This window comes from Charadrius vociferus, unplaced genomic scaffold (genome assembly GCF_000708025.1).
Source record: "Charadrius vociferus isolate BGI_N301 unplaced genomic scaffold, ASM70802v2 scaffold49, whole genome shotgun sequence".
Classification (NCBI taxonomy): Eukaryota; Metazoa; Chordata; class Aves; order Charadriiformes; family Charadriidae; genus Charadrius; species Charadrius vociferus.
Genome location: NW_009661375.1, coordinates 5,368,093 through 5,395,881, shown reverse-complemented (window position 1 = coordinate 5,395,881; position 27,789 = coordinate 5,368,093). Strand labels below are relative to the sequence as shown.

General features: G+C 45.6%; 1 protein-coding gene across 1 annotated transcript in view; it reads right to left on the bottom strand.

Annotated features, from left to right (window-relative positions):
- Positions 1–1,673: 1,673 nt before the first annotated feature.
- TMEM260 (transmembrane protein 260) overlaps positions 1,674–27,789 on the bottom strand; it is a 35,160-nt gene continuing 9,044 nt past the window's right edge. The window contains exons 2-14 of the mRNA XM_009893958.1: positions 16,921–17,098; positions 14,451–14,564; positions 11,905–12,084; positions 9,140–9,180; positions 8,684–8,767; positions 8,191–8,308; positions 7,836–8,008; positions 6,511–6,682; positions 5,371–5,519; positions 4,308–4,484; positions 3,687–3,740; positions 3,175–3,265; positions 1,674–2,059 (exon numbers count right to left, since the gene is read on the bottom strand). Coding sequence (XP_009892260.1) covers positions 1,790–2,059; positions 3,175–3,265; positions 3,687–3,740; positions 4,308–4,484; positions 5,371–5,519; positions 6,511–6,682; positions 7,836–8,008; positions 8,191–8,308; positions 8,684–8,767; positions 9,140–9,180; positions 11,905–12,084; positions 14,451–14,564; positions 16,921–17,098 — 1,801 coding nt within the window. The 3' untranslated portion in view covers positions 1,674–1,789. The remainder of the gene's footprint in view (positions 2,060–3,174; positions 3,266–3,686; positions 3,741–4,307; positions 4,485–5,370; positions 5,520–6,510; positions 6,683–7,835; positions 8,009–8,190; positions 8,309–8,683; positions 8,768–9,139; positions 9,181–11,904; positions 12,085–14,450; positions 14,565–16,920; positions 17,099–27,789) is intronic.

Sequence of the window (27,789 nt, the reverse complement as noted above, 5' to 3'; positions counted from 1 at the left end):
CTTCTCTTCCTTCTCTCCCCTCTGCTTTGTGGCTTTGCGACCCAGAAGCCGTAGTTTTATTTCTTTTTACTGCTCATTTCTCATCTGCTGTATGTATCTCTGTTTGTATGGCAATTGTTTATAGAAGTAACAGGGGGAAGCGCTACGGGAATCGTACTATTACAAATAAATTAGAATGAGAGATAGAAGAAAAAAGGATGTTATTCTGCAACCGGAGTTAGAGATTCCTAGATGGCAGCTTGATTTTTACATGACCAGCACTCAATGAAAGTCAGCCTGGGAAAATTCAGCACTCAGAGAGAACAACAACAAAGTATTCTATACTTTTAAAGGGATCTATTAGGATTAGTAGCCACGTGAGCCTACATCTGCACCTACGTGCACCTCAAAGCACACAGCAACAGAGCATCCAACATGCGACACCCCTCAGTCCTCCACACACCCCGCTCTGCTCCTCCAAGCCACCAGGAAGCTTCCAGAGGTGCGACGATCTTTATAGAAGGTACTTCTTTCTTCTCTGAAAATTTTACTAGTCCAAAGGACATCCTGGCCTGGCAGCAATTTCTCTCCTATAAAACCACAGGGCTGAGATCTCACAGAACCACAGAACAAAGCAAGAAAAGTTCGATAAACGCAACTTTCCACTAACAATACCAGAGTTTTGGGTCTGTTTCAAGCATTTGAAGGACACGTAAATTGACAACATTTTGAAAGACACGCTATTTTATATCTTTTTTTTTTTGAAAACACATAGCTGAGCTGTTGTTAACTGAGTTGCTTGGCCTTTGGGGTAGACTGAAAAGCAGGATGGATTCACACTCTACTCTTTTGGTTAAAGTCCCTGAGATGTCTAAAATTGCCGTTCTGGCATCCCCAGTGCCTGCGAGGATGTGGCAGAGTAGACGAGCGCTATGGGCTCGCACAGAAAGAAGCCGCAGCACAGGCACCATGAGCCACGGGGTCAGCAGTGTCCCCAGGGAGCTGCTCTCGTGTCCCCACGCAGGGTCTCACCACCACGGTCCCTTTGCCCCAGGTGGAGGCAGTGCAGGAGATGCCACACGGCTGCCTATGGGCACGGTGTTCTGCAAAGGAAAATACACAAGTTGCTTGCTCACTCTCGGAAAACCAGTGCAATAAAGTCTACCCCAGCATAAATGAAATGACATGAAAATAATTGTCCACTCAAAGCAAGGGAGGTGGTAAGAGCTGGGTTGGTCTCTACCCACCATACCATGCCAGAAGGACATCATGTCTGCAGCACAGGCACAGCCAACAATCACGCTCCAGCAAAGGGCACCGTCCCTCATGCTTGTGCTGATGGAAACCTCCCCAACCATGCTGCCCCGTGACCAGAAAACCCCACAGACACAGAACGGCTAAAGAAAAATGCCTGTAGAAAACCTCTTAGCTCAGTAACAGAAGAAACATTTAAAGGCTAAATACATTTTTTTTTGCATCTATAAAGGATGCTGCATTCATAAAAAATTCAAATCTTCACAGTACAACAGATTCACAGAGAAGAAAACTCTCCTTTTTGAAACCCAATATTTTATTTAGTGATGAGCTTCCCCCCCAAAAAAAAACCCCACAACACAAACAGTTCATTTGGCAACAGCAACGGAAGACCAAACAACAGCACGCTCCTGTGGAGGCGATCACACTTGATTTCATTTCCGCTGCCATTTGTGTCGCCTTTTAAAACCATTCTCACTTTGTCAAGGACTAATTCCAATTTTAAGTCCCGACTTCCAAATTTCAGCACTTGAGCAGGTGGGTGGAGGACCGGGCGCTACCCAGCTCCCCGCCTCAGATCTTTCATTTTCCTCAGCCCCTGCAGCTCTTTCTTCAGGTGCTTCACAGCCTGCAGAATATCCTGCCGCTGGGGATCGTCCTCCGCTTTCTCAGTGTACAGAAGGAAATGTTTCACGGTTTCGGAGAGCAACACTTCGGGATCGACATCCACCCGCTGGAGACGCAGCATCCTCTCGCAGGCGATGGCGTAGTTTTTGTGCCAGTTCACTGGGTGATTTGGATGAGAGTTGACAATTTCTTTGTACGACTGTTAAAAGGACAAAAAAAAAGAAGGACACACACACACGCGTGCACAAATTAATTGAATGGAGGGGACCAACAGCTCTTAACAGTGCTTCAAAACTGCCCGTAAGGGAACAGATGCTATTTAGATGGCCAAGTCCAGAGTTGGAGCATTTCTGTATCTCACTCCATGTTTGCCATGTGACGCGCAATAGCGTGAATCAGAAATCCAAGGGGGGCTGAAATGTTTCCCTTCCTACAGCAGCTGTTTGTTTAGAAACGTTAGAGATGATCGTGATAACCCCACTGCACATTATGCGCTTCCCCGAGAGAGATGTTACACCAGGCTGGGGAAAAAAAAAAGAGATTTAACTGCCGCGCCTGGAAAGGCATTTACTCAATATTTCAGGAGATCAGGACATCTTCCACAGGACTTAAGCAGTCTGTTGACTCGAGTGGGAATATTCATAAGTTCAACAGCAGGCACGCGTCCGAGAACTTTGCAGAACAGCAAAAATCACAGCAAAACGGGCCAGAGCTGAAAGGAAACTATTTGTTGACTCTTTTCTGGGCTACGAAACACTCTTCCTCTCTGCTGACACACACTGATCGTTTTGCGCATCTGTTGGCATCTCAGGTAGTCCGGTATTTCCAGAGATACCTACACCCACTTACGGGTGTCACTCTTCGGTGTGAAATGCAGCAGAATTAATTTGTGGCGAGAAGACTGTGGGGTTTTACACTTGCTGGCTCAGATGCACGACTGTGTAATGACAGAGGGGACAAGTGCATAGAGGGGACTTCAGGACAAGCAATCTCTTGGCATGGGTTTGGAGCCCAGCACAGACAACATAATTATAGCAAAAGCAGGGTGTCGACTGGTTAGCTTTTGGCATCCTCCGTCACTGACGGGGCAAGTAGGAATGGATAAAAATCCCCAAATAAATCTCTTTGAATCTGCTATGCTCCTGGTTTGGACGAAGGAAGGAGAATGCAGATTACAGGACTGCTGACCTGTATGAGAACATCACATTTCTATGGAATCGAGACATTAAAAAAAAAAAAAAAAAAAAAAAAAAGAGAGAGAAAAAAAAGGATGGAGACTGCAGGGATCATTCATAACCAAAATATATGACTTACAGCGTATGCAAAGGTGTAAAGTTGTGCTTTCATTTCTGCAGTCACGCTGGCAGTTTCTGCAAGGTCAAATATAAAGAAAGCTGTCTTCATCCTAGAAAAACAAGAAAACCTTCCATATAATAACTGCTTAACATAACCAGTTCACATCAGATGGTTATACACATCTTCATCATATCCCTGTACAGGACAGTACACCAGCATCTCCATTTAAGTCATCTGTGATACCAATTTCCCTCAGTGATGTATTTTCTCAGCCTCTGTCCAAACTACCCTCTGCTCTTTTGAGATACTTTGAGCGAAACCTTTCAGTGAAGAAAACCACCGCTTTCCTGAAGAATTTGCCAGAGGCCATGCGCACTTCATCTCATTCTGCCAAACTTTTCCTTCCCAAGCTTGGCACATTTAGATCCAATAAGGCCATGCACCATCAAGCTGCCTGCTTTGGTGTGTATTTCCACGCCAGTGAGTTGGCATCACCCACCGGCTGTTGGAAGGGAGCAAAGGAGCATCACCTGGCTTGCCACATCTCCTCGTTGGCGACAGCTTCCCAGGAAGAGGGCTTGAAACTAAATGGGAATGAGAATAAAATCCAGCCATCAGATCCATGTCACTGTGTTTCACCCACTACGCAATCAACCCTTCTAACCCAAGCAGATACACACCTCCCAGGCAGAAGAAAACCTGTCCTGAAGCCTACTGCTCTGACCGCAGGGAATTCAGCTGATCCTCAGTCATTCATAAAACTTTATTCCTCCCTCTCCATAGAAGGAGTCTCTGGTACATCAGGTGTTTCCCACCATCCTAGCTATCCCCAAAGTGAGAGATGCCTTTTACCATCCATCACAGTTCAGTCTATGGCATTTAAAGCTTTGGATGTCCCAGGTCCTCAATGATTTTTTTGGCTCCTGATCAGGTTTTAAGATTGGAATTGGACCTGATATTTGACTAGAAATGTCCTCTCTATTTTTAACAGTAATAGAAATACCACATGTGGATTTATTATATGTTCCAGAACACAAAACATTATGATTACAGCTCACATTTAATTTCTTTAACACTGCAATGGATGTGGTTACGCTGCTGGCAGAAGAACGATGAGCAGAAAGAAGCAGAGTCGTGCCTCTGCCTCGTACCTGCCGTAGTCTTCAGTCCAGTTATAGAGATTTCTTGTAAGATGAATCCACTCTCCTGGGTCAAAGACAACATCGGAAGGAACCAACTTTTCACACGTACCCCACGGCCACAGTGAATAGCTCCTTCTCCAGGTTGAGTCCCCTTCATGGAGACCTATGCAGACAAACACTTCCTTACTGCCAAAATAAAAACCCAGAGAAAGCAATCGTCAAGCCATGCCAGAGACGGTGGGCCACCCCGAGTGCTTGAACAAACCACACACCCCACGCCAGGGGGCACGTCTTAAGCAGCATGACATTTTCTGCGGCACAGATACCCGTCCAGAGCATTTCACGTCGGAAAGGGCACGTCTCTGCGTCAGGCTGCAAAACAGCTCTGCCGCTGCGAGCGAATACCCCATCTGGCACCGCACATCTTGCGCGGCCAGCACAGGAGACAAGTCCTCTCCACTACGTGGGACCTCACAAACATGCCAGAAGCCACAGGAGAAGCCCGTTTCTTCCCGACGGCACCTGGTAATGCTCTTCCGCCTACCCACGCTCGCAAGGCTCACCCCGGCTGGTCTAAACACAGATGCTATTCTTATTCATGTGAGTATCTAATCCTTTCTCCACTCTTACTAAGCTATTTTTATATGATGATTATTCCTGGAATACATTCATTCTATGCTAATCAGTTGGCCACAATGTTCACGAAGGAGAAGCAGCAGCAATTTGCTCTCCAACCATCGTCATTTTGAGTACACGGGAATGTTCCTTTTTTTGTGATGAACTGTATCAACAACAACAAAAATAATCAGTAAAGACTCTCTGCCGATCACCTTCTTATTTTTCCTTCCTAAAAGCCAAACCAACCTCAAAACAACAAGCAACATTATATCCGGATGGAGTTACTTCTGCATAGATATTTGCTTTAATTGCAAAAATAATCTCACCACTGGGGAGGAAGTCAGTGGAGAAAATTGGTCTTTTGGATGCAGTACCAAGCTGTTCCATAAACAATTTCAAGAAAAAAAAGGTCGAAGATTCTAGGAAAGCTGTTACATATGAAAGAAATGCTTACTGTTTATTTACTTTGAGGAAACGATGGAGATTAAAAGCAAGTGTCCCATCAGGTAATACTCCTTCCACAGGATTCCACCGGTGCCCAGGAAAATAAACGCCAGGTAAATGCTTTGCCAGCTTGGGTAAATACCATTCATAAGTCATCATCTATCACCAAAAATAAAAGCAAAATGAAAACAAGAAACAAAGTTTTCATCCATTTTGCATCCAGAAGCTGCAGAAAATGGCTTCTGCAGGAAGGTCACCTCCCATTTTGGCAGCTGCCTGGGACCACACCACCAGACCAGGTCACCAGAGGTTTCTGATCAGAGGCACGGGGTCCTCACCGCTGAGCGGGCAAAACTCTAAGGAAACCCAAAATAACTAGTGCTGGTGAGAGACACAACAGGGCTTTGGTTTGGTTAAATATGAGGTGTTGGGGTTTGGGTTTCCCAACAAGTCACAAACTCTTGTGGCAAAGCCAAGTGCAGGGACTCATGTGGCAGTGGAAGTGTCGGTGTTCCCTTCTGTAAGGGGGATTTTTCTTCTCCCATTTCTCAGGATAAAAGGAAGGAGTGCAAACAGCACCCAGGGACACACAGCACCTCTGCTTTAATGTAAAAAAACTAGAGGCAGAAATCTGCAAAACCACCTTTGGAGGACCAAGATAACAGAGGGGATGCGGGGAATGAGCCTCAGCATGGTAAAGCCCTTGGGAGAAACCCCAAAGCCACATCGCCCACGGGGCAACTGTTGACCTGCCGCCCTCCAGGATGCTACCACAAGCCTTCTGCTGCCTCAACATCTGTATTTCAGGGCAACCGCACAAAACAGCAGGGACAAAGCATCCTCAGCAAGGCAAACATCAGCCCTGTGCCACATCTGGATTATCTGCCGTGATGAAGAACTTGGGCTTCCCCTTCTCTCTACCTGCTATTGCCTCCCTGTTGGCTTTTTGGGCTTGAATGGGGCTTGCACACCACGCTGTGTCCCAGAGCCACCCACAATCCTTTAAAATAAAAAAAACAATTTTATTTCTGCATCATGAGTTTTATTTGAACAAAGAGACCCCCTCAAGAAAAGAAACAACCAACTAAACTTTTGCTTCCTGTTTTAAAATCCGCCTGTTGCCTCTTTTAATACTACTTTCACAACCTACCTCCTGGTCCACTAAGGTGATATCTGGCCTCATCCCCTCGCAGTAATGAACATAACGAAGAGCGTTCCCAGGTAAGTCTCCTCTTAGCAAGATCACTGCACCCGCCGGCATAGAGGACAGCAGATTCCTTGCAAACTTATCGACAACATAGTTGTTGCTCTGATCACAAGCACTTAAGAGAGCAGAGAAAAACCAGTGTCTTAAAAACAGGTATTTGCATGGCTCTGCATATCTTCAGAACAATTTTATGCAATAGGCATTGATAGGTGGAGTCCTTCGCCCTGGTCAGATCCTGCTTTTTTTTTCTGAAAAGCATCCCAAAAGAAACCCAAATACAGAAATGAGGCATTTTACACTACAGTCTCCCAGAACCCAGCACCAGACACATAAGCCACTACAGTTTTGCCAAAATACACACTTATTGCATGCCTTCACCTTAACTCTTGATTTTTGTGTGGGCTAAACCTAAACACTTACTAGTTGGAGCTGGAAGTGCCAGTACAACGATGGTTCTGTAAAGCATTTGAAATCCTTCCCATCATTTTAATGCTTTTAATTAAGCACTAAAAAGCCAAGTTTTTGTAACATCAGGCAGAAATAGATTTACAGTACCTGAGATTAGATCCTTTCTGTCACACAGTTGTGTGTGTACATGCTCCAGGTATGGATTCAAGAAAGGGATGTTCCATGACATGGCTCAGGCCACGAGCTGTGGCTGGCTCACCTACGGACCAGCCTTTGGGAAAAGATGTGTGCAAAGAAAGGATTCCTGAGTATAAAGTTCTGCGTGTTCCACACTTCACCAGTTGGTAAACCTCTACCTGAGCTACACTGACTCCTACCCAAGCCACTGCAGTCTTTGTTGTGGTTATGGGATAAGGAAGCCCTGCACTACAGGCGTAACTCTTCAAAAAAAAGGAAAAAAAACGTAAGAAAAAACTCAGGGCACGAAGTTTTCTGAAGCAAAGCAAGGGAAGGAGGTGACTGTTCAGCTCAAATGAATTCTGCAAACTTCCTTTACGAGTTTCTTTCATTAGAAGTTTATGTGTCTACACAGTTTTCTTCCTTCAACCTACGCGACACCCCCATTTACAGCCTGGAGCTGGTGCTTGGTGATTTTGAGGGAGATCAAACAAGGCAGTCCCGCAGGCTGTGGCCACGCAAGCTTAGGTGGGATGTGAAAGGTGCCTTTCCCACTTCCAAGGCAAGGACAGAAATCCCATGAGCAGGGGTGGGGGGTGGGGGTTTACAACAGCATCCCGACCGCACAGCACCCCACTGCCCCACGCGGCCACACCAGGACATGTGCCCAGGGGATGTGGTACCTGTAATTTGCCCAAACTTGAGAAGCGACAAGAGCGAGAGCGGAAAGCCACTCCATCCACAGCAGTGCCCGGCTGCCTTCCAGCACGGCATTCCCCACTGAGACGAGCACGGCCAGCCCCAGCCCCGCCAGCACAGCCACCACGGCACTGCTCTGCAGCCAGAATCGCTCCACCTAGGGAACAAAATCCCACAGACCCTATTTCTGTGTCCCCAGCTGTTAGGAAACAGAACAAGCAGCCGTATTTTTGCACCTTACGGAGCGTCAAGACAACCACCTGCTCTTGATGAGATGGTTTTAAGGCTTCTTCCAAAAATTAACACGCCAGAGCAATTGTTTTTTGGAGTGTAACTTACCACGCCCAGAAACAGAGGTTTTGTAATATCCAAATTTGCTCTCCAAGCGAAGAAAAGGGAATAAAGACAGAGCATTCCAGCAAAGAGCCAGATCACGGGTGATTTCTGCTGCTTTGTCCTATTAAAAAAAAAAAAAAAAAAAAGTAGAACTCTAGTGGCATGATGAAAAAGTTTTCAAGCTACGTGCCTGAAAACCCCTCTCTCTGCATACCTAAATGGCTTTAATACAATGAGCTGATGAGCCTTTCTTTACCTTTGGAATTTATGAAGATTCTGTTTTCAAAGCACAAACCCATCAGGCTTTCAAGATTTTTAAGCTCGCCAACTACAAAGCCACGGGGTTACCAGGAGCAGGGATATTTTGCTCTTAACTAATAGATGACCACAGCCAATTGCTGAATTTTTTGCACCAGCAAGCAGAAGGCAAAGAAAGCTGCCCATGCAGTCAGTGAGAAAGTGCACGTCAGAGCAAAAATATGCTCCTCCAACTTACGGCAGCGCTGTGCTCGCTGTGGCCACGAGCGCCAGGGCGAGGACGGGAAGGGAGAGCTCCGACTTCATCTGCGCCAGCTGAAAACTGCGGAGAAATCAGTGCGTGGATGCGTCATCCCCAAATCACCCCTCGCACTCAATCAAAGTGTCAAGAGAAGCAGGGAATAAGCACAACATAAGGTATTCCCGTTCTGCTGTGATTAAGTCTCCCAGAAATGAGAACAAGCTCGGTTTACACGTCAGGATTTTGAATGAAGAATCACGGGGGAGGGGGATCCAGCATTTTTCCTTCAACGGGGAAGACAGAGAGACATGCATGCTGTCCCTGCGCCGGACACACACGGCCTCAGCTCTGGATGAAGCCAAGGAAAGGCAGGACAGGAGCCGTTTTGGCCACAATGACAGCAGCAGCAACAGGTTTCTCTCCACTAAACGTCACAGTCAAGATTTTACTCACACCAGCATCTCTCTCATAGTGGATCCCGTCTCGGACTTGGCCTAGAATAAAAAGAATGAAAACTCATGAGAAACCCGCCCGCTGACTGCCGTATCACTGCGGCAAGGAAAAGTCTTTTTGTTTTCTGTTTGCAGAGCCCTGAGCGCACAGGGCTCCTCAAAACCCCTTCAGGTGGTACGCCAAGGTGGCCACAGGGAAGAGGAATTGCTTAAACAACAAAAAGAGAGCAAAGTCTACTCAAACCTTCATTGCAAGATTTCCTTCGACATTCTTGTTTTACGTTATGCCACTGTGCAGGGTTTACCACCTGGATAAGCATTTTTACAAGGAGCTACCAACCCATTACCCTGCGACTCGAGCACATCATATGGTTTAGCTATGACCTCCGCTATATCATAGAATCATAGAATCACGTAAGTCAGAAACGACCTTTAAGATCATCAAGTCCAACCATCAACCTAACACTGCCAAGACCACCACTAAACCATATCCCTCAGCGCCACATCTACCTGTCTTTTAAATACCTCCAGGGATGGTGATTCTAGCACCTCCCTGGGCAGCCTGTTCCAATGCTTGATAAATCCTTCTGGGAAGAATTTTTTCCTCGTATCCAACCTAAATATCCCCTGGCACAACTTGAGGCCATCTCCTCTTGCCCTATATATCTGCACGGTGCAATTATTTTCTGGGACATCTCCCCACAGGGTGAAACAAGCACGTGGGCCTCAACTCCTGCTTGCTTACCAGACTCATCCCTGTCCCCTCTGTTCTGACAGAGGCAGAGCCGTACGAGATTTATATGAGTTATATGAGAATTTTTATTGCAGAGACTCGCAATCCATGGCACAAGTCTGGGAAAGAAGACAGGCTCAGTGGAGGTGAGGAATTACCTTCATAGGTGCTTATCAGAAGAGTGGTGGCTACCAGATAAAAGATAAGGTAAACGGACCCAGGAGGTCTGGAAGGAATATTTAATCTTGGTAAAAATGGAACAGTTAATTGCATTCAAGATTTAATTATGAGATAATAGTGTTAAGAGGATGGAGAGCTAGCCCACAGCTCCTGAAGCACCACTGCTACCTCTCTGTTTCTTGCAAAGCCCCACCTTGCTGCCAGCTGATGGCTTCTGGCCCCAGACACATCCCTTCACAGGAGATGACATTTCTGATCCTTGGCTTACAGGAGGAACCCTCTCCCGAGTCTTTTCTTTGTTTTGTGTCGACCCTGCCTGCCCTTAAAACGGAGCCGTGGGACACAAGGGCTGTCTTTCCATCCAGGCAGGGCTTTGGCATTAGCCCAACTGGTGACAGGACCAAACGCTTGGATTTTGCTGCATTTCTTGCTCCTGCTTCAGATAAGTTCATCGTAAATGTGATTTGCGGTGTAGGATTACACGCAGTCCATCCCTAAGCCTCCTGAACATCATCTTGAATTCATCACATTCGATGAAGCAAGGAGTTAAGGGATTTGCATGCCTTGGTACTGCTCTGCCCAATGGAGACTCATTCTCCGGAGCCGGCTGGGAATAGCACGACAGGGGAAATCTCTGTAGTGAGAGGACAAGGAGGAATGGCTTCAAACTGGAAGAAGGTAGATTTAGATTAGATGTTAGGAAGAAATTTTTCACTCTGAGGATGGTGAGGCCCCGGAACAGGTTGCCCAGAGAAGCTGTGGCTGCCCCATCCCTGGAGGAGTTCAAGGCCAGGTTGGACGGGGCTCCGAGCAACCTGGGCTGGTGGGAGGTGTCCCTGCCCATGGCAGTGGGGGTGGAACTCGATGATCTTTAGGGTCCCTTCCAATCTAAACCATTCCATGATTCTATGATCTCAGAAGTCCTTCAGAGGGTGGATCTTACCTCTCTAGGAGTTTAGGAAAGATTAAATGGCAGCAGCCAGAATTACCAAGTCTTTTGCCTCATATCCTACAGCCATCCAGCTCTCGGAGAAGGCTGTAATGGAAAGACAACAGGGCTTGCTGCATCATATTGGCTGGATGCAGGGGCTTAATATCTGAGAACGTGGAGCTTCAGGATCCCAGGGAGCAAGCCAAGATGTAGACCACACCTTTTTCTCTGTTGTCCCCCAGTGGTGTGACTTCCCACCCCTCCACACTGAAATCTCTGGAGCAGGAAGGACAGAAGGACTGCTGGGCGCTTGCTTTCCTTGGGTGGCAAAACATCTAAATCAGGGCTGGAGGAGGCAGATGCAAACCCTACGGTCTGCAAGCAACCATGCAATACGTCCCTCCCTCTGCAAGAGCACAGACCCGGTCAATAACTCAAATCAGAGATTTCTCTCAAACCTACCATTCATTTAAATTCAATATTACTAAGTAGTAAGTTAAGAGGAATCTTTTCTAAAGGTACAGCAATGAAAACTGCTTGCGACCTCTTTAAATAGCTGAGTTTAAAGTAAAAAAATAAGAGAATTATTTGTCTTAAAACAAGAAAAACACAAAATTGATGTCACCATCTCCCTCTAACACAGTTCGCTCTTGGGGCTTTTACAAATACAAGACACCCGTACCGCTCCCAGTTAATAACACAGCACACCCCATAAAGGCAAAGAGAATTATTTCCTTGCTTTCCCAGCCATGTGATGCACCCCCAGAAAACCTGACAGATCAGAAGGCCAAAATCAGAAAGAAACGCTTTAAAAAGAAAACTTTCAATTTCTTCCCCCGCAAGCCATTAATCGTCACAAATAGAAAGGTTCTGCTATTGCGTAAGTTAAAAGAAAGTAATTTAGAAAATGACCCTTATTTACCAGATTGAATGTCCCATATTCTTCCCTGAGAAAGTGGGTCAAAAATCCTTGAAAAGTCGTCTGGTCTCCCCATGTCCAACGGGCTCGATTGAGGTAGGATGAAGCCGGCAGATAGAGATAAGGCAGCAAACCAGCCAAGAAGCATAAACCCAACTTCAGCAAATGGCCTAGGGACAATTCCTGCACCAAAATATGTCATATTGCATAACAATGTTTATTTTAGTTTAATCACGCTGGAACTTCAAGAACAGATAAAGAAAAAACATCAAATATATTTACACAGAGCTGATCTCTCAATTTATAGTAAGTCCCTACAAAATGCTATGTTAAACCTTACGATTTTGTGGATTACTAGGAAACTGCATCAAACTGATCTCCTTTGCATGGCAGGGTGAAATTTAAGTGAAGCAAATAATATTAGCTAGGACTCATGAGTATCATACTCATTGCATCTTTCACATTTAAATCATGGCATGACATGCATAGATGGCTGAAGCACTGCAAGGCTGAGATAACCCACTTTGCAGCGATTAAGAGTTGGCTGGTATTCCATCTGGCAAAAAAAAAAAAAAAAAATTAAAAAAAACCCCAACGCTGCTCTAGTACAACTACACACATCACCACCATCATCAGGAGTCAGTTTTGCCATTTACTTTATCGTGATTACGCTGGCTAAATTGGATAGGCCAACTTTTGGGGCGGGATTTTCAAGACTGCCTAAGGGGTCAGGAAGACAAGACTTTCAAAGGGACTTCTGTGCCTAACTCCTTTAAGTGCTTTGGAAAATCCCACCCTAGAATATTGCACGCTTGCTTTATCGTTAGCCATTGCCCTGTCAATCAAAGCACTTCTTCAGCAGTTGGGGTTACGGGGAAGAGGCACTACTCAGAGTCATGATCCACAGAACAGAAAAAGTAGATTGATAATGGTGGTGGCCACGGTTCCTTCAGAAGCAAGCTGGCTCTTTTTTACTTAAAAAGGCACTATTGTCCATCAGTTACTCTTATTAGGTGGTTTTCTGCACCAGGCACCACTGGGCTGTCTAAAGTATTTCCCAGGAATATTATATTGACACAGGATTGTCCTTGACGGAAATCACAGAGGTCTCTCTGGATCTGCCCGGTTAAAAAAAACAAAGCTCTGTTTAAAAAACACAAATACATGGCAAAAGTGAGTCTTCATTGTGTTAAAGGAAATATATAGACAGAAAGGGGTTTGCTGGAGACGCTGAACAGATTTTGGATCAAGCTTGTCTAAGTTGCATCTTCTCTCTTGCAGCTCACATGCTTCACTCTGAGCTGTTATACCCCGTGCCATTACCCAGAAACACATCTGATTTATCAGGTTGAGGGTGGAAAACTACAGGCAGGACTGGCCCAGCAGAAACCTGCCCAACTGTCACCTTCAGGGGGACAAAAGTGAGAAAGAGGGAGTAGACGGAGGGTTCTCTGAGCCACCTACGAAGTGATCAGAGCATCTGCATCACTGAGATGTGCAGTTGTTTTCAGGGCAAAGTAGAGTTTCTCCAACACGTCTGCATCCAGCCTCATGCACTGACTCACAGAAGACCACCTACAGAAGACAAGAACACTGCAGGCCCCCTGAATGTCACCCGGGAGCCTCATCCAGATGGGTGCGCATCACCTTCATAAGCCAAGAGTGCAAAAAGGTGTTTTCTTACACAATAAGCAAGTTTAATAAAGAGGTGTAGAAGGAGGGACATCTTGAGAATGAGATCTCTGGTAGATGAAAGAGACATATTTGAATGGATCAGGGACTCGCTGTTTCACCAAAGGTCAGCCTTCCTTTGGTCTTTTCCAGCTGGCAGGAGCCAGGTGCTCTTCACCTGAGAGCTCATCTCTTGTAGGACTCTCAAGTCCTGGCTGCGTCAGAGCTGGAGGCCACCAAGTCTGGCACATCCCAAGGAGATGCTGAAGATGACTCCCCCCTAGAGAGAAGCTTCTGCACCCTTCTTGCCATACTACTTATTCCAGCTGCACCTTCAACTATCTACAGTAGTCGGAAGGTGCTCTGCAACGGGTGGACACAGCTTTTGTTTGCCACCACCAGGGAATCAACATACAGGAACGTATCTCCAGATGAGTCGATGGCATGAGAAAGCCACTGTGATCAGGCAGCAGAAGCAGCGCACGCAGACTGCACACGCATGTGACTTCTCACCAACAGATATTTATCTGCTTTCCTGGTTGGTAGGTCATTGAATGTGCTCTTATTTCCTACAGGCTGAGGAGTTTTTAGCTCCAAGTATTGGCCTGGTGGTTGCTCACAGGGTGTCTGCAAGCAGCTGGGGCAGAGCGCTCCTGTGCCAGAGGACACAGGCAGGTCACAGATTGCTGGTGTGAGCAAAGCCCCTAAATCGGCATCGGTGGCTCTGGTGTCAGACCAGACTGTCACTTCAGTGGGTCATGACCAACTTGATTAGACAGAGCACTGACTGTCCCTGTTTGTACATCAACAGAGAAGTGGCACAAGTGCTTGGAAAGAAGAATTACACAAATAGAGGTATGGGTCAGCAAAATACGTACCGTCTTTCTGAAAAGCCGGGAGAGAACCCAAGGCACAATACAAGCGATATAAAGCACTATCGTGTGCTGATTGCACAAACTGAGCCCGCAGCAAAAGGCACCAAGTTTAGAAATCTGAAAGGGAAAAAAACCAAAAACACCACCACATTGACAATTACTCTTTGCAGTTTGCAAAAACATCCAGAGACCAGAACAGCTTCAGCGCAGCCCTTACTGGAGAAAGGCAAATACATTGGTGAGCACTGGTCAATTGTAACACAGACAGGTTATTTACAGGGAGATATAATTTGTTCAACAGAAAGCATTCTTTAAGAAGCGACCAGCTGAAAGGCTACATCTCCATGCATACAGAGATCCTGTGCAGCACCATCAGGTCAGAACGACGTGATGGGGTCCAATTCCTGAACCTCTGCTGCACAGGGGAGACTGCCCAGCAGTTAACTCCGAATTATGCAAATTTTTCAGAGGCCATACCCTAAAATAACGCCATCATATACAGAGACCTCATTTCATATAACAGGAATGATTTTGTCCTCTTCTTCAGGCACAGAGGGCTGAAGTCTGGGCTACATGAACTTCTTAAGCAAAGGGAATTAAACGGGATATCCCTCAATAGTCTAAAAACTCATTTTCAAGCATCTTTGGAAGAGTTTTCTGATAAAATCGGAAACATATCCAGACTATGCAGCACGGTGCAGGGTATTTCTGGTACTCATTGAGGACTATTCACAGGTTTGTTATTGGTACCATGGTCATCCCTGGCTGACGCTAAGGAAAGCCTCTCTCTGCCCCATGCTGACATATGCTCTGTTCTGTCCCAACACCATCAGATCAGTGCTGAGTCCTTTTCATACAGTGGGGGAGGACAAAGCTACAAGAGCAACTCCATATACAAACCTTGGGTCAGTGCCACATACACCACTGGCCACTGCTCCTCCTCTGAATTTGCCTCCTCTTCCATCATCACAGGCCGCTTGGTCCGTGTTACAACCTGAAGCCAAGCCCCAGGGCAGCTCCTCGGTGGGCAAAAAGCCACAAGAGTCCCAACAGACATTGTTGGACAGAAGCTGACAACCCATCCTCACCTCCCCAGCCATCCCCAAGGAGGACAGCACTTCCATCTATCATCAGAGCATCGCCCCTGCTTATTTCAGGCACTGGTGAGGATGCCACAGGAGAGGCATCACTTGCCTTGGCACGTTGATGGGATCACTGGGTAATTTTTAACTGACTGCCCAGCATTCACTGTTGGACACTGCCTTGCCATGGAAACACCTGCCATAACTTCTGAAAAACATTTGTGGGCTTCAGAGCTGCCCTGCAAGACTCAGAACAACCTCAGTAATTTTTCAAGTATATTGATGAACTCCATGCACACCCCTGGAGATGTTTGCATGACCATCTGATTTACGAACAGCGCTGTGAGCTTGCTGTTGGCAGCCTGGCTTCTTCAAGGCGTGGGATGCCAGACACCCAAAAGACACTGAAACAAGCTCCTTAACTGCTTCTGAAAATCTCATCTGAAAATCCCGCTGGAAATTGGGCACGTGAAATGTGGGAGCGGGATGGAAAATGCCCAACTCCATCTTTGTGGAGTACAGGTTGTAGAGATCTTGGGACAGAAAAGAAAAAAAAAAAATCCAATGGCAAAACAAGGTCTCTATAACCACTGATAAAACATGTTATTTGAGAACTCGCGAAGCTGAGTAAACTACCACTGCGGACTCCTGAAATTCTAGCCTAGCCCCACAAAAATCCTTTTATTCACACAATTTACGGGAGTCACAGCAGGCAAGTCTGTGAGAGAAGAGATCAGATGTTCAGGGAAATAGAAGTAGAAAGGACAAGACTGCTGAGTAAAAATACCATTTGACTGCCCAGTCTGTTTCCAAAATAGAGAATATAACATGAAATTTAAAGTCTCTGTATTTAACAATGCCATTATTTTAGGGGCACATTTAATTTCAAAAGAAGAACTGATTGAAAATTTGGTCATTTCTGGTATTCAGTAGAAACCTGAGTTTGTGACTAGATGAAGTATTTTGTAAAATATATCTCTTTACCCAAAGGGAAACTATCAGTTCTGAAAACAAAAACTCGAACACCCACAGCCAGGTTTGAGTCTTTGATGCAGGAAACCAAACTTTGCACTCAAACATTTTGATGAAAATGATTTTGCTTTTCCTTTTCCCACCCTCTGTGTATTAAACAAACCAACCTTAAACCCATCCAACAGGTCCCACTTCAACCCTTAAGCAAAGTGGATGGGATTTTCAATGTTTGGCACTTTTGAACATCCAGGTAGGTCAGGGATGGACACCACCCAGCACAGGTGCTGACCCAAGTCCCCAGATTTGGCTTTCTTTCTTTAAACAACACTGAGCACTAAATGAATAGGAAATTAAGCAGACGCGTGATACCTAATTGAAAAAAAAATAAAGAACTATTCACTTTGCTTGAGATGTTTTACCTTTGATCTCTCTTTTGCAGTGGATGCTTCCTCAAAACGCACAGTGAGAGCCATCAGCAGCCCCACAAACAGATTGTTTAAGCTAAAAACCTCCGCCGAGATGGACCACTGCCATGTTAGACGAGAAAATGAAAACACCCCCGCAGCAAGGATTCCTCCAGCATATGAGCCAGAAAGCCTGCAAACACAGATAACATGAAATCTTCTTTTCCAACAAAAAAGCCTACTTTATTGTCCTCTTTTTTTATTTTTTTATTTTTTAAACATACTGTAGCAGCAGAAATGATGACTGCCACCCAGCACCCTGCCAAAACATTATATGGTTAATATCTTCCTAATAATTTCAATTAGGAAGAGCAGGCGTTAGCCAGCCCGTCTATTTGCGGGACACCAAAGAGTCGGCTTCTTCTCGCAAGCGCCATGAAAACTTCCACTATTGAATTCGGTTCAGAAACCCCCGATAAGCGATGGCCCAGTGGGTCATGGTACGCCGAGCCAGGGAGTCACGGCTCTAACAGGATACTCTCCGCTGGAAGAGACACCAGCGAGGGTGCAGCCTTAAATTCATCAAGGCGTTGAATAAAGAGTGGATTAGAGCCATTCATGATGGACAGCATTAGCAGAGCTTTCCTGGGGGGAGATGCTTAGTGTTTCGGGGGTGGGTGAGGATTGAGGCGCCCGTGGTTCCGGCAGGGAGAGGTGCCGGCCAGGGTCAGGAGTAGGAAAAATGGGTGTCAGGTCCAGGAAGCAGGATGGAATAGAGGAAGCAGGTGAAGTACCCACCACTGGGATGGCTGCGAGCCCAAAAGCTGGGCACTTCTACGACTCCTAGATGGGATTACGGCAGACGGTCCCCATGGAGCCGCTTACCCAACTCGGCTGGATGCTGCAGCTGGCACGGGGAGCCCACGAGGTGGGATTTAGCCCAGGAAACCTATTACGCCCATTCTGCAACAGTGGTTCTTCCCACCCAGTCACATCGGGTGCAGCTCCGGCTCTGTCTTTTTGGAAGGTCACCCCTTCGGGAAGTCACCATGAAAAGATGCTGTGTAGGGCACCACAACCAGCTCAATTAAGCCTTATCCAAAGACCTTATCCTTTGACCAAAACTGCAGCTATGGTCAAAGCTTCTCTCCAGAAATTCACCATCCCGCTGTAAGCCTAAGCTCTACCACAAATTGGGTATTTTTCTAGTCCTACCCCAGGTACGCATGCTCGCATTTAGTCCTAATAATTCCAGCAGGTTTAAAACAAAAATTATAAGCTAGCCAACTTCTTCATCAACCTACATGTGTAATTTGCTCCTAAATACTGGCCATATCCTCTACCACACCCAAAGTCCCTAGGTGGCTTGTTCTGACCATCAGGGATTGGAGAGTGGACATCCACGTAGGACTTGCTTATGGAGTTCCTTACGTAATTCTGAGATAAATGGAGACCAAAGAAACAAAATCTACATACCCTACGAAGAGAGATGAGGGAGCTGCTGGCAGGGCACTCTCTAGCAAGGGCTGTTCTCCTTGGTTATGCTTTCTTTCCACCTTCCTGAAACAACCCCAGTACAGCCAACCTATTTCTGTAGATGTCAAAGGGCTTGTGCAGCCAGGATGGGAATTTTTAATCCATTAAAAATGGGAAGCAGGTTTCATGGGGAAGAGAGGACTGGGATGAGAGCACAGGAGGATCAGGTCTCTATTCCTCCTCCTGCCACCGACATCGGACAAAAGTAGGACTAATGACTTTTATCTCCTGCAGTTGCAGGAGATAACTGGAGGGTGAGAAGTGAGGCAGTTCAGTTAACAGTGGGAAAAAGAAACCAACTCTCAGGTGTCTGAGGCCAGAGCGAGACAAGATCAGGGTGACACAGACCTTCAGCATCAAGAGTGTAGGAAGGGGTCTTGAAAAATCAGTGGAAGGGGAAAAAAAGTATGAAAATGCCCAACTGACAGCAGGTGGGACTGTTTCAGACCAAATCTGTGTCTGCAAAGTACCCTATAAGCTTTTGAAGAAAGGTGACACGGAACCTCTTCTGTAGGAAATCAAGCAAACTACTTGTATCTACTGTTGTGCTCACTACTGCATGCCACCATGGTGGACCCTTCCGACGTCTAAACTTCCCTGTGGTTCAACACAGGTCTGGGTATATGGCATGAAATTCTCCAAGGCAAAACCTGCCACTCACTGCATTAATATAACGTTTCAAAATCACACAGTTGCATATAGAAAAGGCGTCCACAAGCATGAACACTGCTCTGACGGATTTGCTACCAAGCCAGCCCAGCAGACTTGAGTCCATCTCCTCCAAGGGAGAGATGGGACACACATGACCTGTCTGGCAAGGTTCTCAGCCTCAAGGGTTCTGGTTGTGCTCTCCTCCTCCCTGTTACTAGAAAGATGTGGCACCCAAATAGAAAAAGAAAAGATGCAATGGATTTTGCAGGAATTGAGTCTGGAGTGGTTTCTGCTCCTAAAGAAAAATACCAGGAAAGCAGGGCCACATGTATTTAAAGACTGAGAGATCCCCCAACACACAAAGCCCACTACACAACATCCCCAAGTTTTGACTAAACCTTTTAAACTTTTAGTTATAAACAGCTTCGTAAATCCCTTTGAAATTCTTGAAGGGAAATAAGGTAAAAAAAGGTAAAACAACCTCCCCAAAAACCTTTGGATGAAAAGCAGCGTTTTAGGCAAACATCCCAATCATTTACCAATTCTCTTTGTTTTTCCCTGAAAAGACTCGAGCGTATCATTAGAGTTCAAATGAGATGAAAGAAATCCCATCCTCTTGATAAAAAGTCTCAAACTCGGGATTCAAGTTTTATGAAATAAGGTTTAAGCAAAAGCTACTCAACCCAAAGCTTAAAGACTTATCCCAGCTATGTGGGGTAGGAGACACCTCTGCTCACCGAGCAGTGCAGGGTCAGGATCCAGCACGAAGCACAGTCCATAGATCTGTTTGTCAACAGAGCCTTTAGTTTCCTGTGGAACTCCCGGGAAAGCCGGGCAGCAGCTTGCTTGGTGAAAGCATGTTGCATGCATGGAGCACCAAGCTCCTACAAGCATACTAGATGCTAAAAAGACAAATGGAAACATGTTGCATTCTTGAAGAACATCAAGACAGTAGCTCTGGGAAATGCAAGCTGGAGACCAAGAGTTTTTTGCAGGTTCTGTTACCAGCAATGGAAAGGATGGATTTAGGAGTTTGCTGATTCAGAAGGAAACACTCTTGGAAGCAGACGCGATCAGAGCAGACATCTCCAAATGAGGATGAAGACCACTTGGCAGAAAAAAAACCTACATCCAGCCATTCCACCCAACACAACAGTTCACAGTGCAAAGTAGCACCAGCAGGACAAGCAGAACTGAATCCCGTACAACTGTGTCAGCATGATATTGGGGCCGAATTAAATCAACCCTGACTTGCGGCTGGGCTAACGTGGTTACACTACTCATTTTGATCAACATGAGGATCTCTGTGCACCACTGCACTCCGCCATCTGGGAGCTTCTTGGACTTCTCCAGCACAGAGTGACACTGTGCTGCATCTCTCTTGCCTTAGTGCCAAGATGGCCCTCAAACCCACACACTGTCCAAGGAGGTGACAAAACAACTCAGGCATGGACAATACAGGTCAGCCACCTACAACACTCTGGACCAAAGAACAACTTCCAGGTGGGAAAGACACCGGTGGGTGTTTAGTCAGGTAAGGCAGAAAGAAATGAAAGAACAAAAAAGGCACAAAGATGGGAGTAAAATAGAGACAGGAAGATGTGAAAGAGCAAAGGAATGGGGCAGAGCTCCAGACCCAAGGTCAAGAAGCTGGAAGCCAAGAAAAGAGGAAGAAAAGATTTGAAAAGGAGGACAGTGCAACCTACAGCTGAAGATGCTGTTGGTGACATGTTGCATAAGGAAGAACAACATTAGGAAGCCAGAAGATAACGGCTGCTTTAATTACAGGCATAGACAGCTTGTTTTGTGGTTCAGACAGAGCATGTTGTGGGAGAAGGTTAACACAAGAGGTAAAGGAGACTTCCCATAACTGCAGCAAAAGCTCAACAACCCAATTACCAATGTTGAGACGGAGAGGGAACAAAGCCAAGAAGCCATTTGTCGTGTGGAAGGTAAGAAGGGGTCTTCTCCTGGTACACAGACACATGCCTTACCAAAACCAAACACCAGGTCTGACACAGACATTGCAAATAATTCCTGCAGTGAAGCCTTGCTGGAAAAGAAGCAACCACACAGCCTCTGCCACCCAGCCTGGAGACCCACACTTTTCCATCTACATTGGCTGGAGGCTTGCAGGCGCACTGTGGTCAGAAGGAAACAGTTGTGGGTTTTTTTCTGAAAACACCTTGTAGCTGCTTAACGCTGTCTCTCCTTTTGACAGCACATCAGGGCTCCAGAGCAGAGAGTGGCAGAGATTTATCCTCACTTGACTTACACACATTTTTCAAATACAGTTGAGGTGCTACACAAACCACGGCGAAGACCCATGACAGCTGGATTCTCGACTGGCCTCATGTAAAGGCAGCATCAAGGAGGGCTTTATCCCTTTGCTTCTGGGGACCAGGGAGGGTACCTTCCTGCTCCCCCAAAGCCAGCACGTCTTTGGAACCAGTATGAGAAAGAACAGACGACCGGAACAAGAGGATCAATGGGTCACCACCAACGAAGCCATGGCAATGGTAATGACCATCCAGTGTTCATCTGTCAACACAGCGTAGGCATAAAGCTACCTTGCAGTGACTCCCTCAAGAAGATGGGCTTTACAAAGGGGAACAGGTGGGCAAAACCCCACTATAAGGCTCTGTCCAGTGAGGGGGGGAATCCTGGGCTTGGGCTAGGTAGGGACTATCTCTTGGAGAAGAAGGCTGGGTCACCAAGAAGAAAGCATTCAGAGGAGTAATACCCCACCGTTGGAACAGCCTCAGCACACAGAAATCCATTCATGGAAGAAAAGATCTGCAGCCAACGCAACAGTGGGAAAGTCTTCATGACTTCTCCCAGGGGTATTACAGCCACCACCGCCAGGCCCACTTCGAGAACAACTGAAGCACCGAGCTCGAATAAAAGCTGCCTCCTAGGCTTGTTTATCTTACATGGAGGAAAAGCCAAGGGAACAGCTTGTATTTTTGATTTTGCAAAATAACTAGTTTGGGGCAAGACTTGCTCAAAGCACGTGGAGCACTTTTTCAAAACAAAACAAGAGGGAAGAAGGTCCCTTCCTATGGGTTCAGTAACTGCAACTTTCTGATCATTCCCATCATCTGAAAACGCACTCAAAAGGGACAGAAACCATCAGCAAAGGAGAGGTCATGCAGTCCTTCGTAAGAAATATTTTCCCATGGCATCCCTAAACATAAAAGACTAAAAAAAAAAATAATTATTATTTTGTTTTCCTTTTCAGGCACCCAAGTGAAAGAATGTGCGGCTGGGCCTCAGCTCCAAGGACGCAGGCAGTAGAAACTTGCTTTAATCAGGACTATTTTAGCCACAGGGTTTTCATTAAGAGTTTGCAGGAACAACCGGGAAGACTGAAATTAGGTATTTCAATCTGGTTTTGCAATCGTAGTTTTTAGCTTCTCATTTGGTGGCAATTGCCAAAACGTGTCACTTTGCGATTTAAAATTTAGCCTCTCCTCTAAGTTTGGTAAAACTTTTTGTTAGCCAAGAGCACAGGTTACATCTGTATGCATGTAACAAAGAACTCGATTGATGTCTTTGCTTTTTATTTAGAAAATAATGCAGACATTTAACATTTAATACACTGCAAAAATGTATTAACTGATTGGTATAAAGCTATATATGGATGGGTATTGGAACTTAATTAAAATGTTTTTGTTACATGCAATCTTCAGTGCACTGGATTCATAAAAAAGAAAATTTAGATAATTGGAACATTTTTTATTTGAAGCTGATGTATTAAACTGGAAACACCTATCTGTACCTAGTGAAATAAGCTGATTATTTCTGCCTTCTGTTCCCTCTGAAACTTTACAGGTAGCAGATCTCAGCCTCGTATCTTTTATATTTTAGTCAGTAGAGTAAGAAAAAACTTGCCTGCTTTTAAAATCTCCACTAATAACTAATTAATGGATATTTTTTTAAAAACTTTTAGTCTCCCCCTGCACCTGCAGATGATGACCCTGATGTCAGTGGTTCCCTGCACAGGCTCCAGGTACCACCAGCAACTTCTGCCTCTGCACTGCCGTGACTTCGCTTTGCAGTAGCAGAAATATACCCTTTCAATGTATTTTTATTTCATGGTATAACAGAATAGTGCATTAAAGACTTAACATTTCAAATTTCACTTAAGAGGTTTCACTTGTTTGATATGTAATTTTTTTTTGATGTAGAAGAACAGAACTTAGGAGACTCAACAACCAAGCTTTCCACAGATAAATTTTAAGCATGCGGGTGCACTGCTGCTGAAATAGAAGAACTATCTAAAAATAAAATGCAAATAACCCCCCAAACATGAGTTTAGGACCAAAGTAATAATAATTATCCCCCAAAAAGCCCAATCCCTCTGGGTTTGCCTGCCTCTTAGTCACAAACACTCCACGGACAAAAGGCGGTTTCTCTTGCTCTTGGCGCTGAAGAGCCAGTGCAGGTACTACAGGGAATAGCAAACCAGATTTTATTCTTCCTCAAGGACCTGGAGCTGAATAGCCACTTAAGCCCTGCCCACAGCCTCCGCTCCCGGCGCTGGTGGCGGAGGAGGAGGTAGGAGAACTCAGCTCAGCTCGCCAATCCCAGCTGAGTCTTCACGGCCACGAGGAGAGAATAGAAACCAAGCAAATGGGCAGGACCACCATTAAAACAAACAAACAAACAAACAAAAAAAAAACCCCGAAAAAACCAAAGTGGGCACTTTGGTTAGAACTGAGTGCTGTCCTTCTCCTCAAACGGGACTTCAGCATCACGTGACTTCAGCATTCCTGTAGACCGGTGATGTTTTGGGGTGGGGGTGACCTGGCAGCATCCTCACCACCCTCCATATGCATTCAGTGCCGCTTCTGCTCCATACACCCTCACACCCAGCTAGGGACCACCACCGCTTATCTACGCTTTTGGGGAATTCTTTTATCAAAACACCACAAGTTGAAGAGAGGATGCTTCAGCCTGGATAAGGAGCATTGACCAGTGAGGATTTTGGTTAAGGCGAGCTACTCCTTGCACCCTCTTGCATACATCCTCCCGGCCTGAATGTGTCCAGTAAGGACACTACCACAGATGTGTCCAGTAAGGACATCACCTCTGCAGGACAATATTGAGACTCTGCCTGTCCCCTTGGTAAATACGGGCCCATGAATGCCACCAGCACGTGCAAGAGGTCTCTTGCAAGCCATCTGTTGGGTCTTGAGGCCACGCCACCTCAGCTCCTCTCACCAGGAGGACCAAGCTACCCCTGTGGTGAGGTGCCTCAGGATGGCAGCAGGGACCTCGGTGGGTCTAGACAACAAGGATGGGGAGAGCCACACCACAAGGGTTCAGCAGGGATCAAGGAATGGGACTTCCCAACCTCAAACCTCACAAGCTTGTGGATGCCTGACACCACAGCGGAGCGGAGCCTGCCCGCAGCAGCCCCATCCCGAGAAAGTTTGGTCATTAAATCCAACGCCTGCATGCCCAGCTCTCCCAGAGCAGTTTGATGAGTAGCATAACTCAGGACAGATCGATAAAATGCATATACAGGTGTGCTGCTTTAATACATACCGCCCCGTACTCGCACCTCTCTACTAATGAGTTGTAAAAATTGTGCTTCCAGCCAGTAAAAATGAGAACGTCTCTCCCGGTGCCTTTGCAAGTGGGAAGAGTATATTAGTTAGACCCATTATTTGATTCACAATCCTTAGAAAATAGGTACGCCTTTATCCCAGCCGCCCGTAATAACCAGCGCCTACTTCCCGAAACCCCAACCCTCAGTAGGAACTGACTTTAGCTATTTAAATGTTTTATAAGTTGGTGGGGTTTTTTTTTTTTTTTTTGGTAATTGCAGAAACTTTTCCTAATCTGACATTTGTTAAAACCCCTTATTAGAAATTATGCAGCGGCAGAGAGGGAGAAAAAAAAAAAAAAAAAAGAAGAAGAAAGAAAAAAAAATAGAATAAAATATTAAAATAAAATAAAAAATGAGCTGGCTTCACAATTACCAAGTCAGCCCGTGCAGCCCTTCGCTATTGTACGGAGTGGCATAAACCCCCCGGCGGCCTATCAGCTCCCTGGCAGGCAGGGGGCTGCGCTATTCAAAGCGAGAGATACAAGCTGCAGGGCAAAAACCTGGCAGCTCCCATCTGACCCCCCAATCCCCGGCTGGTGACAGCTCCAAGCTCCATGGCAAATTAGCCCTTCTCACATTACAATTGCAGGAGACAGATTCCATTAGCGGTATCTGAAATTGAGTGGAGAGCTGCTCCGTTATCAGACTTGACTCATAAGCGCCGCTATTAATCAGAGCTATGATAGCATTTATATATTTCAAGCTATCTGCCGCCGCTGTGATATTCTGCTACAAAGGGTTGATGGGACTTAGGGAAGGGAACAATGGAGCTTTCTGGGAAAAGCAGAGTAAATCAAGAAAGTCTGTGACTTCCGCACATTCTGAAGGGATTGCGGTTTACATAAATTTTCTCCCAATTGGAGATTGAGCTCTTCCTCATCTTACACATGGGATTTAGTTGTCACTCAATGGTAACAGCTGTGAAAAGGTGAAGCGGCCCACCGCTCAGAATATTGCCTCCGCTTTTAAAGCAATTAACCCATGAACAGGAGGATACCTGGTGATATCAAAGGGATTAAGCCAGGCAGTGCATTATTAACATTTCCTTGAACTAATTCTAACTCTGACTAGCTGTCAGAAAAGACTCTTCAGTCTTTAAAAAAAAAAAAAGAGAGTTTTTTGCCCTGCTTTTTTTCCCCTCCCTTCAAAATGAAGCAGAGTTATTGCAGCCTGATGTGCCGACTTTAGAGCAAAATGCAAATGAACAGATTTGGTAACGTCTTCAAACAGACTGAACTCACTGCCGGTTTATTATGGGGACAACGGGGGTGAAAAATAATGTAATACATATATATATATGATCAATTAGCCAGAGGTCATGGTAGATAGTCTTCTAAAAGCAAATTAATACGTGGGTACCTTCCTTTCTTCTCTCCCTCCTAAAACTTCGTAATTACTTGTTATTAAGCGCAGCTGCTTTTGAAACAGCCGATATCTTCACACCGTGCTACAACAGTGATAATCTACGATAATCTGTAATCTGGAAAAATCCAAATATGCCCTGTAAGGAGATTCCGCCTTCCCCAAAGCTCAGTATTTTAATTTCCCACGATGGATCGAGGGGGTACCGGCTCACCAGGTGGGAGCGCTCCTCTCTCATCCCTCCGTCTTCCCCAAACCATGCCCCCCCCCCCTCAAAAAAAGGAGTCAAACTATTTGGGGATGACTCCTGCTCCAGCAAAGCCACATACCCACAGGACACAAGAGTATTTCCCCACTCGTCACAGGCAACAGAGAACTTTTCCCAGCACCGCTTGGTTTTAGGGGAGCATCAGCCATGAGGTCCCCCCAGGGGAGGACCATGAAGGTGATCCATCCTCCTGGTGCTCCAACACACCTGGTCCTTCTCAGGGACCTTCCCAGGAGAGCTCCAGGACACAAGTCACTGGACCGAGAAACCTCAGTGCTGTCACGGATGGTCACGGGCCATTTCCAAAACACCTTGATGATTTCAAAATGATCAAATCACTTTGATGATTTCATTATACAACACGCCTACCGCTCCTTTTTGTTGCCGGTGAGAGAAGAGTTAGCTCCAGTTTTCATATACATTCACAGCGTGTTGCTTGGAAGGTTTGGAGGGCAGGGAATATATATATATAAAAACATATATAAAAGTCCAAAACTTAACATGATACCCAGAACAGCAAACCAGAGAGACATGAACTGCTTAATTTAATGCAATATTTTCCCCCTTTTCAAAAACCCGCGTGCAACTCAGCCGGAATAAAGCTGGCAAAAACTTACTAGAAGTACTCGGGCAATGACACCTTCTACTCTGCAATAAATTAGCTTTGTATATCTATATGCAGCAGAACAGCCACGCTAGGAAAGGTATACACACACAAAAAAAAAATGCACTTAAAGCAGGGGAAAGCATCCTATTTCTCTTTGCAACAGAGAACGCAAGGAACACATCATCTGTGCAGAAAATGACACTTTGGCAATCATATTATAAGAAGATAATTGGTTTACTTTGTAAACTTGCTATGCTTTGCCTCCCACAGTAAAACAAATAAATAGTTGTTTAAAGAAACAATCCTATAGCCTCACTTGCTGTGTCCTGAAAACATAAAGCAGCTCCCCCCTTTCAGAGCAGAGATGAATTATTTGCCTCAGTTACAAGCAGTCCGAGAAAACTCTTTATAAATGCCATTTTACGATAATTACTACTTCTATATTAAGACTGCGGAGGGGGGGGAAAAAAAAAAACAAAACAACAAACCCAAACATATTTGAGAACTCATTCAAAGGAGTAAACCGCTCGTTCGGTGATATCTGGATTACTGACAAAAGGGCTTTTGGCATGAACGCGATTCGACATAACTTCGTTTTAAAGAAGCACAATCCGAGCTGATAAAAAAATATAATGAGTAATGAATAATATAGTATAATATAATGAATAAACTAACAAGATGTTGGGGTTGCTTCCTATAGACCCTGGCAGCATCTGCCCAGAGCATCCCGCCAGCCATCACCTGGCAGAGGAGAAATCTGTTTAAGGAATAAATTCCATCCTAATCCCGCCCGAGCCGTAACATCCCAAACACCACCCAGCCGCGGAGGGAACCGCCACTCTT